Consider the following 16,638-nt stretch of genomic DNA (forward strand, 5'->3'; position numbering starts at 1 on the left):
CAGGAACCATCTGGCTATTATTTTCTAAGCCTCAGTTTCCACCGCGACACCTGGAAAGGCACCATGCCATTGGTCGAGGCCAGGGGTCAGGGCCCCGCCTCTCCTGGGCGGCCTCTGCCCTGGCCAGCCCAGCCACTCCTCCCCTTAGCTCCCGCCCGGCTCCCACGGTCCCAGAGGTGGGCGGGCGAGCCCTGGATGACGGTGGCAGAACTCTAGTCCTCCTCGCCCTCGCCCCCGCCCAGGGCCCGGGCTTTCCCAGCCCAGTCCCCGCCGGGGAACCGCGGTGCGCCCGGAGCCCTCCCCGCCTGGGCGTCCCCAGCTGTAGCGCGCGCGTTGGGCTCCCGGCTTGGAACCAGGGAGGAGGGAGAGAGCCAGGGAGCAGTAAGCAGAGACCCGGAAACGCCATATAAGGAGCAGGAAGGATCCCCCGCCGGAACAAACCTTATTTGGGCAGCGCCTTATTTGGAGCGCCCCGATAAGGCCTGGCTGCTTCCGGCTCCGGGAGGAGGGAAGAAGGCGGAGGGAAGAGGCGGGGGCAACGCCGGGAACTACTGAGCAGCTTCGGTCGGGGAGTCCTCGGCTGCGGCTTGAGCACTAAATTTCCTCGAAGCCTGGGCACCTAGGGTGCGGGAGCAGGCGTGGGGCCCAGGTTGCGGGATGGCAGTGCCTACAGTTCTTGGAGAGGGGGCTTCACGTCACTCCGGGTCCTCCAGGCCGGTCTTGCCATATTAGGGCTTCCTGCCTCCCATATATGGCCATGTACGTCACGACGGAGGCGGGTCCATGCCGTTCCAGACCCTTCAAATAGAGGCGGATCCGGGGAGTCGCGAGAGATCCCAGCGCGCAGAACTTGGGGAGCCGCCGCCGCCAGCCGCCGCCGCCGCCAGCTTCCGCCGCCGCAGGACCGGCCCCTACCCCAGCCTCGGTAGCAGCGCCGCGTCTACACCGGCCGGCGGCGAGGGCGAGCCTGCGGACCCCGCCTGCGCTCTCCACAGTGTGCCCCGCGCCCCGCATGTGACCTGGCCAAGCCCCCGAGAGGTGTCCCCCGCAGCTTCGGTCCCCGGCTGCGCCCACCCGCCCCAACACCAGCTCTCCAGCCCGCCGGTCCGGGATGGCGGCAGCCAAGGCCGAGATGCAGCTGATGTCCCCGCTGCAGATCTCCGACCCCTTTGGCTCCTTTCCTCATTCGCCCACCATGGACAACTACCCTAAGCTGGAGGAGATGATGCTGCTGAGCAATGGGGCTCCCCAGTTCCTCGGTGCCGCCGGGGCCCCGGAGGGCAGCAGCGGTAGCAGCAGCAGCAGCAGCGGGGGCGGTGGAGGTGGAGGGGGTGGCAGCAGCAGCAGCAACAGCAACAGCAGCAGCGCCTTCAACCCTCAGGGGGAGGCAAGCGAGCAGCCCTACGAGCACCTGACCGCAGGTAAGCTGTGGCCTACGCCGAGGGCTAGCCCATTCGCCGACATTCTGGCGTCCGGTTCTTCCCCACGGCCTTTGCAGCGCCCCCTTCGCCGCAGGGATGCAAGTGGGGTTTCCCTTCCATTCCTTATATCCCCAGGGTCCTGTTTTAGAGGACCGCCTGAAGACATTCTCCCCACCCCCACCCTGTCCTTAACGGTGCGCAGAGGAGCCAGCTTTTGTTTTGGATGGAGAGCTGTGGGGCTGCGTGGGTGGATGGAGGAGGGGGAGCTTGTTTTGATGAACAGGGCTGCGCCCCCTCCCCCTCCAGAAAGGCTTGCCTAGCCTGCAGCTATCCCCGAGGAAAGGCCGGGATCCTTGGCCCGGGATGTCCCGGCAGCCCGGGGTAGGGGGCGCGCACTAGCCGCGGCCGTTGCGGGGGTACTGGCGGGAATCCCTCGCCCGCGCAGCCGCCGCTGCGGAGCGCTGGGAGCTGCAGTGGAGGGGGATTCTCCGTATTTGCGTCAGCGGTTGTTGAAATGGGTTCTGCGTCTGGACCGGGTCCAGGAACATTTCAATCTGCTGTTATCAATTATTAACCAGCTCAAGAGTCAATGGTAGCTGGCCCGACCTCTTGTCTGGCAGCGTGGGTCTTCCGCGTCTTCCGGTGATTGCTCTCCAGTAACCAGGCCTCTTCCCTCTCTTTCTCCTGCCAGAGTCCTTTCCTGACATCTCTCTGAATAACGAGAAGGTTCTAGTGGAGACGAGTTACCCCAGCCAAACCACCCGGCTGCCCCCCATCACCTACACAGGCCGCTTCTCTCTGGAGCCTGCACCCAACAGTGGGAACACCTTGTGGCCTGAGCCCCTCTTCAGCCTGGTCAGTGGCCTCGTGAGCATGACCAACCCACCGGCCACCTCATCTTCAGCATCATCTCCCGCGGCCTCCTCCTCAGCCTCCCAGAGCCCACCGCTGAGCTGCGCAGTGCAGTCCAACGACAGCAGCCCCATCTACTCTGCGGCACCCACCTTCCCCACACCTAACAGTGACATCTTCCCTGAGCCACAAGGCCAGGCCTTTCCAGGCTCAGCAGGCCCTGCCCTTCAGTACCCACCTCCTGCCTACCCTGGTGCCAAGGGGGGCTTCCAGGTTCCCATGATCCCCGACTATCTGTTTCCACAACAGCAGGGGGACCTGGGCCTGGGCACACCAGATCAGAAGCCCTTCCAGGGCCTGGAGAGCCGTACCCAGCAGCCTTCGCTCACTCCTCTCTCTACCATCAAGGCCTTTGCCACACAGTCGGGCTCCCAGGACCTGAAGGCCCTCAACAGCACCTACCAGTCTCAGCTCATCAAACCCAGCCGCATGCGCAAGTACCCCAACCGGCCCAGCAAGACGCCCCCCCATGAACGTCCCTACGCCTGCCCTGTGGAGTCCTGTGACCGGCGCTTCTCTCGCTCAGATGAGCTCACCCGCCACATTCGCATCCACACCGGCCAGAAGCCCTTCCAGTGCCGCATCTGCATGCGCAACTTCAGCCGCAGTGACCACCTCACCACCCACATCCGCACCCACACAGGGGAGAAGCCCTTCGCCTGTGACATCTGTGGGAGAAAGTTTGCCAGGAGCGATGAACGCAAGAGGCATACCAAGATCCACTTGCGGCAGAAGGACAAAAAAGCAGACAAAAGCGCAGCCTCTGCTGCCACCTCCTCTCTCCCTTCGTACCCGTCCCCGGTGGCTACCTCCTACCCATCCCCAGTTACTACCTCTTATCCATCCCCAGCTACCACCTCATACCCATCGCCCGTGCCCACCTCCTACTCCTCTCCTGGCTCCTCGACCTACCCATCCCCTGTCCACAATGGTTTCCCGTCCCCCTCGGTGGCCACCACATACTCCTCCGTCCCTCCTGCTTTCCCGACCCAGGTCAGCAGCTTCCCCTCCTCAGCTGTCACCAACTCCTTCAGCGCCTCCACTGGGCTTTCGGACATGACAACCACCTTTTCTCCCAGGACAATTGAAATTTGCTAAAGGGAAAGGAAAAGGGAGAAAATGAAACACAAGAGACTTAAAGGACAGGAGGAGGAGATGGCCATAGGAGGGGGGAGGGGTTCCTCTTAGGTCAGATGGAGGTTCTCAGAGCCAAGTCCTCCCTCTCTACTTGACCCCAGGGTCACTGTGGAAGGTCTGTTGGCCAACAATTCTTTCTGTCCACTTCCCTTTCCTCCCCAGTCCCTATTCCCTTTGACTTCAGCTGCCTGAAACAGCCATGTCCAAGTTCTTCACATCTATCCAAAGAACTTGATTTGCATGGATTTTGGATATATCATTTCAGTATCATCTCCATCGTATGCCTGACCCCTTGCTCCCTTCAATGCTAGAAAATCAAGTTGGCAAAAATGGGGTTTGGGTCCCTCAGAACCCAGCCCTGTACTCTTGTACAGTGTCTGTGCCATGGATTTTGTTTTTCTTGGGGTACTCTTGATGTGAAGGTAATTTGCATACTCTATTGTATTATTTGGAATTAGAATCTCACTTTTGGGAAAAAAACAAACAAAGAAAAGCCAAGCAAACCAATGGTGATCCTTTGTTTTGTGATGATGCTGTGACGATTCAGTTTGAAGCTTTTTTTTGAAACAGCAGTTCTTGGTATTAATCGCAGCATGTGTCAGAGTGTTGTTCTGTTAACCGTTTTGTAAATACTGCCCGACTGTACTCACATGTGGCAAAATACGGTTTGGTTTTTCTCCTTTTTTTGAAAGTAGTTTTTTTTTTTTTTTTTTTTGTCCTTTTGGTTTAAAAAGTTTCACGTCTTGGTGCCTTTTGTGTGATGCGCCTTGCTGACACGGCTTGACATGTGCAATTGTGAGGGATGTGCTCACCTCTAGCCTTAAGGGGGGCAGGGAGTGGTGATTCGGGGGGAGGCTTTGGGAGCAAAATAAGGAAGGGGGCTGAGCTTGAGCTCCAGTTCTCCAGAATGTAAGAAAACAAAATCTAAAAATCCGAACTCTCAAAAGTCTATTTTTTTAAACTGAAAATGTAAATTTATAAATATAATTCAGGAGTTGGAATGTTGTAGTTACCTACTGAGTAGGCGGCAATTTTTGTATGTTATGAACATGCAGTTCATTATTTTGTGGTTTTATTTTACTTTGTACATGTGTTTGCTTAAACAAAGTGACTGTTTGGCTTATAAACACATTGAATGCGCTTTATTGCCCATGGGATATGTGGTGTATATCCTTCAGAAAAATTAAAAGGAAAATAAAATAGCTGTGGTTGGGTGTGTTTCCTGGGCTAGGGGGAGGCCTTTGTAGTTAGCCATCTCTATCGAGGGGTTTGAGGGACTTTTACGGGGACAAGGATATTCTAACCGGAGATGTGCCCAATGTGTGACACTGGAGTGAATTCTTAGAAAATTGAATGTGGATCTCCTCTTTTTGATACTGGGCTCATTCCTCAATCTGGTGGGCTGTAAGCTTATCTTGATTAATTAAAGTTACAAAAGGCCAGATGTGTAGGTGGCGTAATTGTGGCCAGAGGCAGTACCATTCTGGCCACAAATGTTCAACCAGCCCTGACCACCCCCGCCCTCCCCCCATCTCTATCTGGGCTTGGCAAACTGTATTCTAGGGAATCCCTGCCATATGCACTTGGGGGAATTAAGGGGTAGGCAGAGGGCACTGGGAAACAGTAACAAAGGTGGGATTGCCTTGGTCTCCCCCTCCTGTCTTCTAGGTCCCCAGAAACCTGAGGGTACTGAAGAAGACTAGAAGAGGCATGGGCTAGTTCTCAAGCCAAGAATCCTTCCAGGAAGAAATCTCATCACTTGCCAGCTGGAGTTGGGATCCTTGGCAGCTTTGTGACACAGAGCAGAGTGGGCAGGAGGCTGGCCTGCTGTCTAAGGTTCCATCTAGCCTAAGTCTGTCCCCATTGCGTGGGAGGCCTTAGGTGCTAGGTTCCTCTGGTCCCCGTCCCTTGAGGGTCCACAATCGTATACAGAGCAATACTCATGGACTCGTGAGCATTTGTCTATCGTGTGAGAGGCCTTGAGCTGGCCACAACAACAATGCAGACTGTTGGCTGGGGAGACAGACATGTAAGCCGAAAATTTTAATGTGGCGTTAGGTTATATAATATGGGCAAGCATGAAGCTCTCAAACCCATCCAGGGGCTTAGGAAAGGTGAAAAAGTTGAATTTGTCAGGGCAAGTAGAAGTCAGCCTGATTGGCTTGTTTCGTGTGTGAGCCAGGGAGGATGGATGGATAGATTCCTGAAGGGAAGCACGGCCTCCAACCTGGATAGGAGTCTTCTGTGACTTGGTCAGACACCCCTTCCATTGGTCAGATGTACAATAGATTTGGAATCTAATAGTTCTGGAATTCCAAGCCTTGGCTCCTCTCCCAACTTCTGACCCCCAAATCAAGAACAATGGAGTTATCTCCTCTATCTAGTATGGATATCAGGCCCTGAATGAAATGGAGATCTAATCTGCCTCCACACCTTCTCGTCTCTCTAAGAGTCTCACTGGTTACCAACCCACACCTCTCCTTGAGCCAGGGGAATTCCAGCAGTCCCCTGGCATCAGCCTAATTCTTCCTCTTCCATTCTAGCCCTCAAGCACCAGCACTGTTGATCTCTGCTCTTTCACAGGACACCAGACTCCTCAGCCTGGAACAGGGGAAAACCAAGCCACCTTCTCTAGCAAAGAGCACATCCCTGTGAGCCTCCTGGCAAAATTGCCATGTCCTGATGGGACAATACTGTGCTGGCACACCTCTTGCCAGCCCCACCTACCCTCCCCATACTGGCCCAGAAACACAAGTCTATGCCTGTTACACATTCTTAGGAATTTCTCACCACAGACTCCCGAGAAACAAAACACGACAAGAATAAAATACAAAAGAAGGAGCAAAGATACTCACTCTGTTCCTTTAAAACAAAGGGCCTCCTACATTGTTACAGAGCATTAGAGTCAGATTCCCAGGCCCCATTCCCAGAGTGTCTAATACCTGAGGTCTGGAATTGGGTTCCTGGAACTGGCCTTGATTACAAGCATGCCAGGTGATTCTGATGCAGACCGAGAAATTCTGCCAAGCCTGCCAGCTAATTATTACTAGTCCTGTCACCAGAGTTTCTTTAGGTTCTGACAACTGAGATTCAAGTTTCTTCTCATGGTTGAAATAGGCCAAGACTCACTAATTGCCCCATTTTATAGTCCCATAGTATAAAGAAAAAGGAAAGTGTTCATTTTAACTCTGGCTCCTGTGAGGGAAATCTAAAACCAAGGGCACAGGGTAGTATGGATAAAAGCGCTCATCATCATAAAAGCTGAGGTTTGGGAAGGGACCCAGAGAATGTTGAGCAATTGATTGTTACCTGGGGACATTGTCTAGGACTTTGGGTTTGTGGAGAGGGACAGAGAGGAATGGGGTGGAAGAGGAGAGCAGTCAGGGGAACTTGGCCAGCAAAGGACAGGTTTCAATTCTGAAATGAAAGAAAGAACCAAATCCTCAGGACCCTTGACCCTTACCTCTTAGTATCTGAGAGATAGTCTTTTCTCTTAACTTCAGGATTGTTCAGTCTCATCCTTTTTGAAGAATCCTAAGCACTAAGAAAGGCGGAGCTTAGCACTGTCATCAGGCTGGGTTTGAGGTGTGTTTCCTTTGACCTGCCCCCACTTACAGCCCATCCCCAACTTCAGGAAAGGGTGCAATAGAGTCAGAGGTCTTCTCTCCAATGCCCCCCTCTCTCCTCTGCTGTTTTCCCTGGTACAGCCGCACTTAATTCAGTTTGAGAGGGGAAGATTGGGCAGAGTAAGATCCTAGTGGTCCTAAGGGGAAATGAGACAAAATCTAAAATAATCAGGTATTGAGCAAATAAGATTTCAACATTCTACCCATACACCTTTGGGTGTTAATAAGATTTTGCACCTGAACAGCAAATCTAGCCCTCCACTGCAGTGATTTTTCGTCCCATCTCGCTTTTCCCACTACTAGAACCTAGGAGAGACTTTTGAGGCAACACTTACTTGATATGTTCTCATAGTTTAAGTTGGGGGCTCAACTCCTCAGATCCAAGTAGCACAATCTCATCTTCTTTTTCAGGAAGCCATCCTGTAAGTCTATTCTCCTCAGCACTTAGGCTGTTTGTTATTATTGTTGTTATTGTTGCTATTATGACTTTACTGAGGTACAGTTGGTGTGTATATATAAGTACAAAACACTGATACAAATACAGTTGAGGTACATGTAAAGTGTACAGTTTGATAAGTTTTGATACACGTGTCCACAGGTGAAATGATCATCACAGTGAAGGTAGTGAACATATCCATCACCTTCAAAACTTTCCTTATACCCCTGGGAAATCTTTCCTTCTTCCACCTCTGCCCCCAGGCAACCACTGATCTGTTTTCTGCCACTATAAACATATCAGTTTGCATTTTATGGAGTTCCAGACAAATTGAATTATTCAGTATCCACTGGTTCTGGCCTGGGTTCTCTCACTTAGTGTTATTTAGAGATTCATCCATGTTGTTGCATGTATAAATAAATAGTGACTCCTTTTTATTTCTGAGCAGTATTCTGCTGCACAGGAATGGCAAAATTTGCTCATGTTTTCACGTGTGCATGGACATTGGGGTTGGTTCCTTTAGGCGCTATTAGAAATAAAGCTGCTGTGGGCATGTGAGTACAAGTCATTGTGTAGATGTGGGCCCATTCACTCCCAAACTGCCCCCTCCGTTTCTGGCTCCTTCTTCCCACCATGTCCCCATTCACTGGCCTCTCTCTTACTCAAAGCAAGAATCACCTGCTTCGCCCCACACTCACAGAGTCAGTACTCAGCCTTCTAAAATTTTTTTGTTTCATTTTTCTGCATGGAAACAGAGCCAGTGCCTTCATCATCTTTACTGCTCTATTTCAAACTCCCTCCTGTTTATTTATACCCTCTTTTAACAAGATGTCTGGGGCTAAACAAGGTATGTTTATTTATAGGTCATTATTTATTTAGCTTGGCAAATGTATTTAAGTCCTCAGCAATACTCTTCTAAGGAGAAAAGGTGCCTGGTGGGTGGTGGGCCACACACTGATGAGGTGCTCCTACCTCAAAAGGAGGAAGTGGCTAAGACCAGATGATGTGGGAAGCAATCCTGGGAAACTAGTCCTGGGCGCTTATCTGTACACATTGCATTTTGTTACTATCTCCTGTGGGATCTTACCTGGATGGGTTTTCTAGAACACAGGCCCCCCTCACTCCCTAGTTATCACAAACCCTGTCTTACTGCATTTCCAACCCTCCGTTCTGAGGCAGTCTTGTAACTATATCTTTTGTCTCTCCTCTTTGGGCCAAGGGAGCCTGGGACTGGGCAGCAGCCTGAGAGTGAAAAGACAGCGGGGGCCAGAAGGTAGGTTCCCAACTCTCATAAACCGGCACTTGTTGCCTGCCTGGGTATGTGTTGGGATTGGGCTAGGGAGAGGGTAACTTGACTTATTTTAGAAAAGTATCCTTAACATTTACCCTTTCAGACAGACAATAACAATTGTTGGTGATGTGAAAAAACTGGAACCCTCATTCATTGCTGGTGGGCATGTAAAAAGGTACCACTAAGTCATTTAGAAAATAGTTTAGCCATTTCTTCTTCTTTTCTGAAATATTTATTTATTTGGCTGTATCAGGTCTCTGTTGTTGTGCATGGACTTAGTTGCCCCTTGGCACGTGGGATCCTAGCTTCCCTGCCAGGGCTTGAACCTGCATCCTGCACTGGAAGGCTGATTCTTAACCACTGGACTACCAGGGAAGTCCTTAGTTATTTTTTGTAAAGTTAAACATACACTTACCATGCCGCACCATTCTAAGTTGCTTCAGTCATGTTCAACTCTTCGGACTGTAGTCCACCAAGCTCCTCTGTCCATGAAATTCTCCAGGCAAGAATACTAGAGTGGGTTGCTGTGCCCTTTTCCAGGGGATCTTCCATATGACCCAGCAATTCTACTCCTGGCTTCTACCCAAAAGAAATGAAAACATGTTCACCAAAGATACAGATGCCGGTATTCATAGCAGCATTATTCATGAGTCAAAAAAGTGGGAACAAGCCAAATGTCTATTCAACTGGTGAATGGATAAATAAGATGGAGTATATCCAAACAAAGAAATAACACTCTGTGATCCTTAAGGAACAAAATATGAATGTGCACTACAGCATGGATAAACCTTACAGACATTATAATAAAGAAGTTCAGTGCATATTGTATAGTTTCATTTATATGAAATATCCAGAAAAGACACATCCATAGAGACAGAGAGCAGGTTAGTAGTTGCCAGAGGCTGTGGGTAAGAGGAGATCTTGAGGGACTTCTTGGTGATCCAGTGGTTCAGATTTTGCCCTTCCACTGCAGGGAGCACAGGTTCCATCCCTGGTGGGGAAAATAAGATCCTGAGTGCAATGAAGCAGCCAAAAATAAATTCAAAAATAACATTTTTTAAAAAGAGTAAGTCTTGACTGCAAATCAACTTGTTATTTTGAGGATGATGGAAATTTTCTAAAAATAAATTATGATGTTTGAACTCTATAAATTTACTAAAAGTCATTGATTGTATTCTTAAAATGGATGAATTTTAGGATGTGAAATTATACCTCAGGATTTCCTGGTGGTCCAGTGGCTAAGACTCCATACTCCCAATGCAGGGAGCCCAGGTTTGATCCCTGGTCAAAGAACTAGATCTCACGTGCCACAACTAAGAGTTCAAATGCAAGATCGAGTATTCCCCAACTAAGACCCCAACAGCCAAATTAAAAGAAGAAAGTCAAAGTATAGTTGATTTAAATAAAAAGAAGGTATAGTATTTTAAAATCCTTTATACTCACTAAAGCCGGATTTTTAAAATCTTTTTCTTCCCTGTCTTAGGTGCCTGTTCCCCAGGAGAGTTTCCCGGAGCTCACTCCATCCTACAGACCTGTCCTTCCTCCCTGGAGGGGATTCTCATGGGCCTCTCTCCTCCTAGCTGCCCTGACCTGGGCTCTGACCCAGCCCCTCTGCTGGGAGGACACAGCTTTCTAAGATCATGATGCTGATTTGAAAACTAGTGTCCAAAGAACAGACCTGGGGGTAGTAGGGGCGGAGGCCCTCTTAAGACTCTCATTTGGGACTCATTTTTGAGGGAAGGGGCTTAGTTAATCTGGAGAGGCAAATGGATGGAAATGAATATATGCTGAAGGGTCTTCTCCCCAAATCAGGCTGTCCACCTGGGCCTGGGTGCCTTCTCAGTTCCCAGACAAACCCAGAGGTTTCCATTTCCTCAGAACCAGAAGTGGGTGCCCTCCTCAGAGACAATTATCTCAGCATCCTTGGAAGCTCTCTTCTGCTCAGAACCAACTTCTCATCCTAGAATCTTTTCGGATCTGAAGATCAGACTCCTGAGAAACAAACAGGGACTCGTTTATTGAACAAATTAACTAAGCATCTACTGTGGGTGGGTTGATCCAGGGGATTTGGAGGAGGTGGGGGAAGGAAAAACAAAAGCATCCCAGCCTGCCACCCACCTCTGAATGTCTTTTAATTTCCTCACATCAGCTTGTCAGAGACAGTGAATCTCCAGCTACCTTATCACAACCAGTTTTCAATAATCTCAACACCAACCATCCATCTTAAACTCTTCTCAGAACCACTTATTTAATATTCTCAGATCCACCCAACCTGGCCCATTTGTAATTCTTCTTAGATCAGTGATGAGGTCAAGCAGTACTTTGGGAATGTTCTCGATATTCTATGAATGATGCAAACGCACATTTGACCGCCCAGGTCTCTGTAAAACAGGAACTCTGGAGTGCTAACTGCTTCTGATTCCATTCTGGAAGGCTCAGAACCAAGTTTGTCCCCTCAGATCTGTGATGACTCCCCTGAATAGTCTCTTCAGAGTCACCTTTAATTCTCTTCAGAGTCAGACTTCATTTTTGGCTAATGAAACTGGCAAAGTCCTTAGAATTTTCTTCTTAGAAGCATCTTGATTCTATGCAGAAATACCTTTTTTTCAACCTCCTCAGATCTAACTGTCAGGCTTCAAAAAAAACAAGTCTTTTAAAGTTATTCATCCATGGGCCTCATGTTTCTCATCTGTTTAATGGGGAAAGTAGTGCTTATTTTCTTCTTCTTTTAAAAAAGAACATGAGTACTTCCCTGGCAATCCAGTGGTTAAGACTCCATGCTTCCAATGCAGGGGCAGGGGTTTGATCCCTGGTAGGGAAAATTCCACACACCATGGAGTGTGGCCCCCTCCAAAAGAATGTGAATTATTTTCTGATTACAAAATATATCTTTGTTGTGAGAATATACCTATGTTTTCTTCACACATGGTGAAATGAGGGATAGCACTTGGAGCCATGAAAGTCTCACGCACTGATGGAGGGAGAATAAACTGGTGCAAGCCTTCCTGAGAGCAATTCAACATCATGCACCAAAAACCTTATAAAAGTTCATACCCTTTGACCTAGCAATTCTTGCAGGATTGCTGTTAATTATAGTGTATTATTCGTAATGGGAAAAAAAAAAAAAAAACACTGGCAGCAACATAAGTGTCCTATGGGTGATGGCTGAAGTCAATTTTTATATGATGAACTACTATGCAGTCATTATAAATCATGTTCTAAAATAGTCATTGACCTGACTAGTAACACAATATACCACAGTTGAATATATAAAACTTTTTATGACATGATTCCAATTATACAAAATACACACATGCACACACACATATGTCAAATGTTAATATTAGTTTTGGTGTGATTATGGGATATTTTTATCTCATGTTGGGGACCTGTCTGTATTTTCCAAATAAGCAGGTATTTTTTATCATCAGAAGAAAATAATTTTGTTTATGAAAGAAAAAGAGAAAAAAAGACTAGGTAAGCAAGAAATTATTTTCTAGAATCTGGTGTGATGTAGGGTAGGGGTCTGTATGAAGGTCCTCTGGTGGAGTACTTTCTTTCCCTGCACAGATCTGCTCCTTAAGTTTTAAGGTGTTAAGAAGAGTGCTAACAAGAAAAGAAGGGAAATTTTTTCCAGGGACTCAAGGCTTTAGGTTTTTGCTGAGGGGACACAGGTTGCCTGTTTAATATTCCCTGTAGGTGGATTGTCTGTCGGATCTGGCAGGATAGAAGCATCAGAGAGCTGCTGCTGGTTTCTAAATTTGGGGGCTGTAGGCTTTTTAAAAGTCAGAAAGCACTATTTTATTAGCTTGTCACCTTCCCTCAACTATTAGAGAACTCTTGAGATCTTGCCCCCATCACTGAATTATCTCTGTCCTCATTTTCAATACACAATTCATGCACACTACCAGGCTCAAAGTTTTTCTCCTGAACTTGTTTCTTCTGCTTATAACTGAGTTGTTGTAAACCAGGTGATTTTGTTGGTTGTTCTTGGATCAGACTGTTTGCTTTGTTGTATCCCAGTGTAGCAGGCACATGATGGGAGAGCCAAAGTCTGGGTAACTGTCTTGGGGCCACCCTGAGCACTGGGCCATCCAAAGTCACTCAGTGACTGCTCCTCAGTCACTCCATCTGTCTGTTTCCAAAACATAGTCATCAAATGCTACCTGCTTTATGTCAGGCCCTGAGCTTGTACAAATAAACAAAATAGAGTCTGGGGCATCACAGGATAGGATGGGGGGAAATGTAGAAATAAATAATTGCCTTGCACTGTGAGAGAGGTGTGTATAGAGCAGGGAGTGACTAATTCTATGAAGGTGGAGGAGAACAGGGTGTAAAAGGAAGATGAGGCGTTCACAGGAGAGGGATTTGCAAGCAGGGGAATAACAAGTATAAGGGCAAGGAGGTCAGGGTGTTTAGGAACCTGTGACTTAATGGTGGTGTGGCCTGAAAGCAAGGAAAGTGAGGAGGGGGCAAGAAATGGGGCTTGAAACGCAGGTTGGGGCCAGAGGCCAACAACTTAGTTTGGCTGTGTTTCTGGGTATTTGAAAGGCTGCAGTGCTTTCTGCCTCCTTGGGAGGGCCCTGGTCCCCCTACTCCACTTCCAACTTGGTTATTGGAATAATAACAATAATGGTAACAATAATTTGACTGGTCCCTTCAGATTTTATATGTGATCTTTAATTTCAGCTTTCTAGAAAACATGAGTGACCTCACACTCAATTATTTGATCTTAGCCCATTTTCCTTTAAATAATATATAACATTTAAATATGCCCCAATTTTATGGTAAGTCAAGCCTCATTTTTACATGTGTGTATAAATTTTCAAACTTTCACAAAAGTAGAAGGGAGTAGTGTAGTGAACTTCTCTGTATCTAACAATCAGTTCAACACCTGTCAGTTCACAGCTGGTCTTGTCTCATCTACACTGCCTTTCTTACTCCCTGCCAACATCCACTGGATTGTTTTGAAGCAAATTCTAGACATTACATAATTTTATTTGAAAAAATACTTCAGTATATACTTTTAAAATTTTTATTTATTTATTGTTGACTGGGCTGGGTCTTTGTTGCTGTGCACGGGCTTTCTCCAGCTGCAGCAATTGGGGACTACTCTCTAGTTGCCACGTGAGGGCTTCTCATTGCGGTGGCTTCTCTTGTTGCAGAGCCCAGGCTGTAGGCAAGTGGGTTTCAGTAGTTGTGGTGCATGGACTTAATTGGCCTGTGGCATGTGAAATCTTCCCAGACCAGGGATTGAAACCTCATCCCTCATCCCCTGAATTGGCAAGTGGATTCTTAACCACTGGACCACCAGGGAAGCCCTTCAGTATATATATATACATATATGTGTGTGTGTGTGTGTGTGTGTATATATATGTATCTATTAGTATTTTTGAAGTTCCTATGTTTAAATCAAGACCTAAAAAAGACCACATTTTGAATTTGGTTGATATGTCTTTTACATTTCTTTTCATCCATAATAGTTGCCCTTGCTATTTATTTATTGAAGAAACCAAGTTACTTGTCCTGAAGAATTCACCACTTTTAGGACTTGATAGATTGCATTGTTTTTCTCCTCTCATAATGTTATTTACTATGTCCTTCTATCTCATGAGTTTCCTATAAACTCATTTTATACCTAGAGTTTTGATCAAATTTAGGTTCACTTTTTAGGTCATGTGGTATACTTGCTCCTGCAGTGTATCAAAAGACATCGATTCTCTCTCTCTTTTTAAAATTTCCTATATATGATTTTTTAATCGAAAATAATTCATATAACATAAAACTAAACTTTGAAGTGTACAATTTAGTGGTTTTTAACATAGTCATAATGTTGTACAACTATTGCCACTACCTAAGTCCAGAACATTACCATCACCCCCTAAAGAAATCCTATAGCTATTGACAATCACTCTGCATTCCACCCAACCCTCCTGCAGCACCTGGTAACCACCAATCTACTTTATGTCTCTATGGATTTGCCTATTCTGGACATTTCATGTAGATGAAATAATAAAATATATGGCCTTTGGTATCTGTTCACTTAGCACAATGTTTTTAAGGTTTATCCATGTTGTAGCACGTATCAGTACACCAACCCCTTTTTGTTCACTGAATAATATTCCATTGTATGGATATACCATGTTTAAAAAATCTACTTATCAGTTAATGGACATTTGGGTTGCTTCCACTTTAGCTATTACAAATAAGGCTACTGCTATGAACATTATATACAGGTTTCTATGTGAAGATGTTTTCAGTTCTCTTGGGTGGTCTCTCTTTTTGTGATGCTAAAATTAATTGATGGGTTCAAGTATTATTGATGTTATAGAATTTATGTCAATCCTTCACTACCCAATGGTTTCAGGAATCCCCGGATTACTGATGATCCTTATCTAAATCTATTATCTCATTAGAGGTTACAAAATGATGATTTTGTAATTCTATCATTCTATTTGCATTTGTTAGTCAGAATGTGTTGATGATGAATTTAGGCTTAGTCATAGTTGTTAAAAAAAAAAAGGATAAATCCTTGACTATTTTCTTTCATTTATTACATAATGATATTTTGTACTTTCCTGTATGGATCCCTAACAAATTCTGGATCTCTGTATGATTAGAGCTCTATAAGCTTTGCAATAAAGAGTTGCGCATAAGGAATTATGACCTTGGAGCCAGAAAGTACAAATTTATTTCAATCTCTACTTGGGGAATTATAGAGAATCTACTTAATACCCTACGATACTTCATAAAATTCCTCATACTCTTCCTTTCTAGCTTTCCTTCTCCCTCTCCTTCTTTGTTCTTTATTAAATACATCAGCTTAGCCTCTATGCCCAAGTCCTTCCCTTTCCCAGACTCTCAGGCTCTGGCATGCTGCAGTTCATGGGGTCACAAAGAGTTGGCCACGACTTAGTGACTGAACAACAACAGGCTCTACATCTCTAACTGTTTCCCTCTCCCAATTCTGATTCTACATGATAAAATGTCCAGAACTGGACTGCAAAGACTGAACTCTTTAAACCGGAACATGGGATTGGATTCTGAGCTGGAAACCTTTTGGTGGGTTGGTAAGTTAGGAGAGGAAAAAGACGGTGGGTGGGGGATGCTTTCATTGGGACTTCTCTGGCAGTTCAGTGGTTAAGACTCCAAGCTTCCACTGTAGGGGGCAGGGATTCGATCCCTGGTCAGTGAACTAAGATTCTACATGCCACGTGGAACAACCAAAAAAAAAAGAAAAAAGGAAGGAACACTCATACTAAAAAACTTCATTTCCATCACATGTATTTTCTGCAATAACATGCATCACACATGGTATGATAAAAATTAAATACATAAAATGTTTTTAAAATAAAAGAGATGGTAGGGAAGGAAATGCGCACAATTCCTTTTCACTTTCCAGTTACCCTTCCTTTCCAGATACACTGCCTGCTGCATCCTTGACCTGCTGTTCCAGGGAAAGTGAAGTGGAACCTTGCCTCTGACTCAGAATTCCAAGTGTTTCCCACCCCCGCAGTCCTGCAGTGGGGCTGGGAGCAATGGAGTCTCATCATATAATAGTGCAGAAGAGCCTCTGAGAAAGGCCATTGGGAGCCTGCCCAGCTGGAGAGGCTGTTGTTTTCGGTTCTCACTGGTTGAAGTTGCTGGACTCCTCATCCTCTCCTGCAAGAAGCACTTTCCTGGGTCTTAAGGAGACCTCCTAAGGACAGTTTAATTTGTACATCTTTGTATCTCTTAGGGAAATCTCAAGGCATGAGGAGGGTAGTGAAGACCTTTCTGGGTTTCCTCCCACCTTGGGAGTCTAGATGGGAAATA

The 16,638-nt window shown here is 46.6% G+C and overlaps 1 protein-coding gene across 1 annotated transcript; it reads left to right on the forward strand.

Annotated features, from left to right (window-relative positions):
- Positions 1-834: 834 nt before the first annotated feature.
- EGR1 (early growth response 1) lies at positions 835-4,672 on the forward strand. The gene is made up of 2 exons (XM_061424671.1): positions 835-1,421; positions 2,113-4,672. Exons 1-2 carry the CDS (start codon positions 1,112-1,114, stop codon positions 3,429-3,431), a joined length of 1,629 nt encoding a protein of 542 aa, XP_061280655.1. The 5' UTR covers positions 835-1,111; the 3' UTR covers positions 3,432-4,672.
- The last annotated feature ends 11,966 nt before the right edge of the window (positions 4,673-16,638 follow it).

The sequence above is a fragment of the Bos javanicus genome, chromosome 7 (genome assembly GCF_032452875.1).
Source record: "Bos javanicus breed banteng chromosome 7, ARS-OSU_banteng_1.0, whole genome shotgun sequence".
Taxonomy (NCBI): domain Eukaryota; kingdom Metazoa; phylum Chordata; class Mammalia; order Artiodactyla; family Bovidae; genus Bos; species Bos javanicus.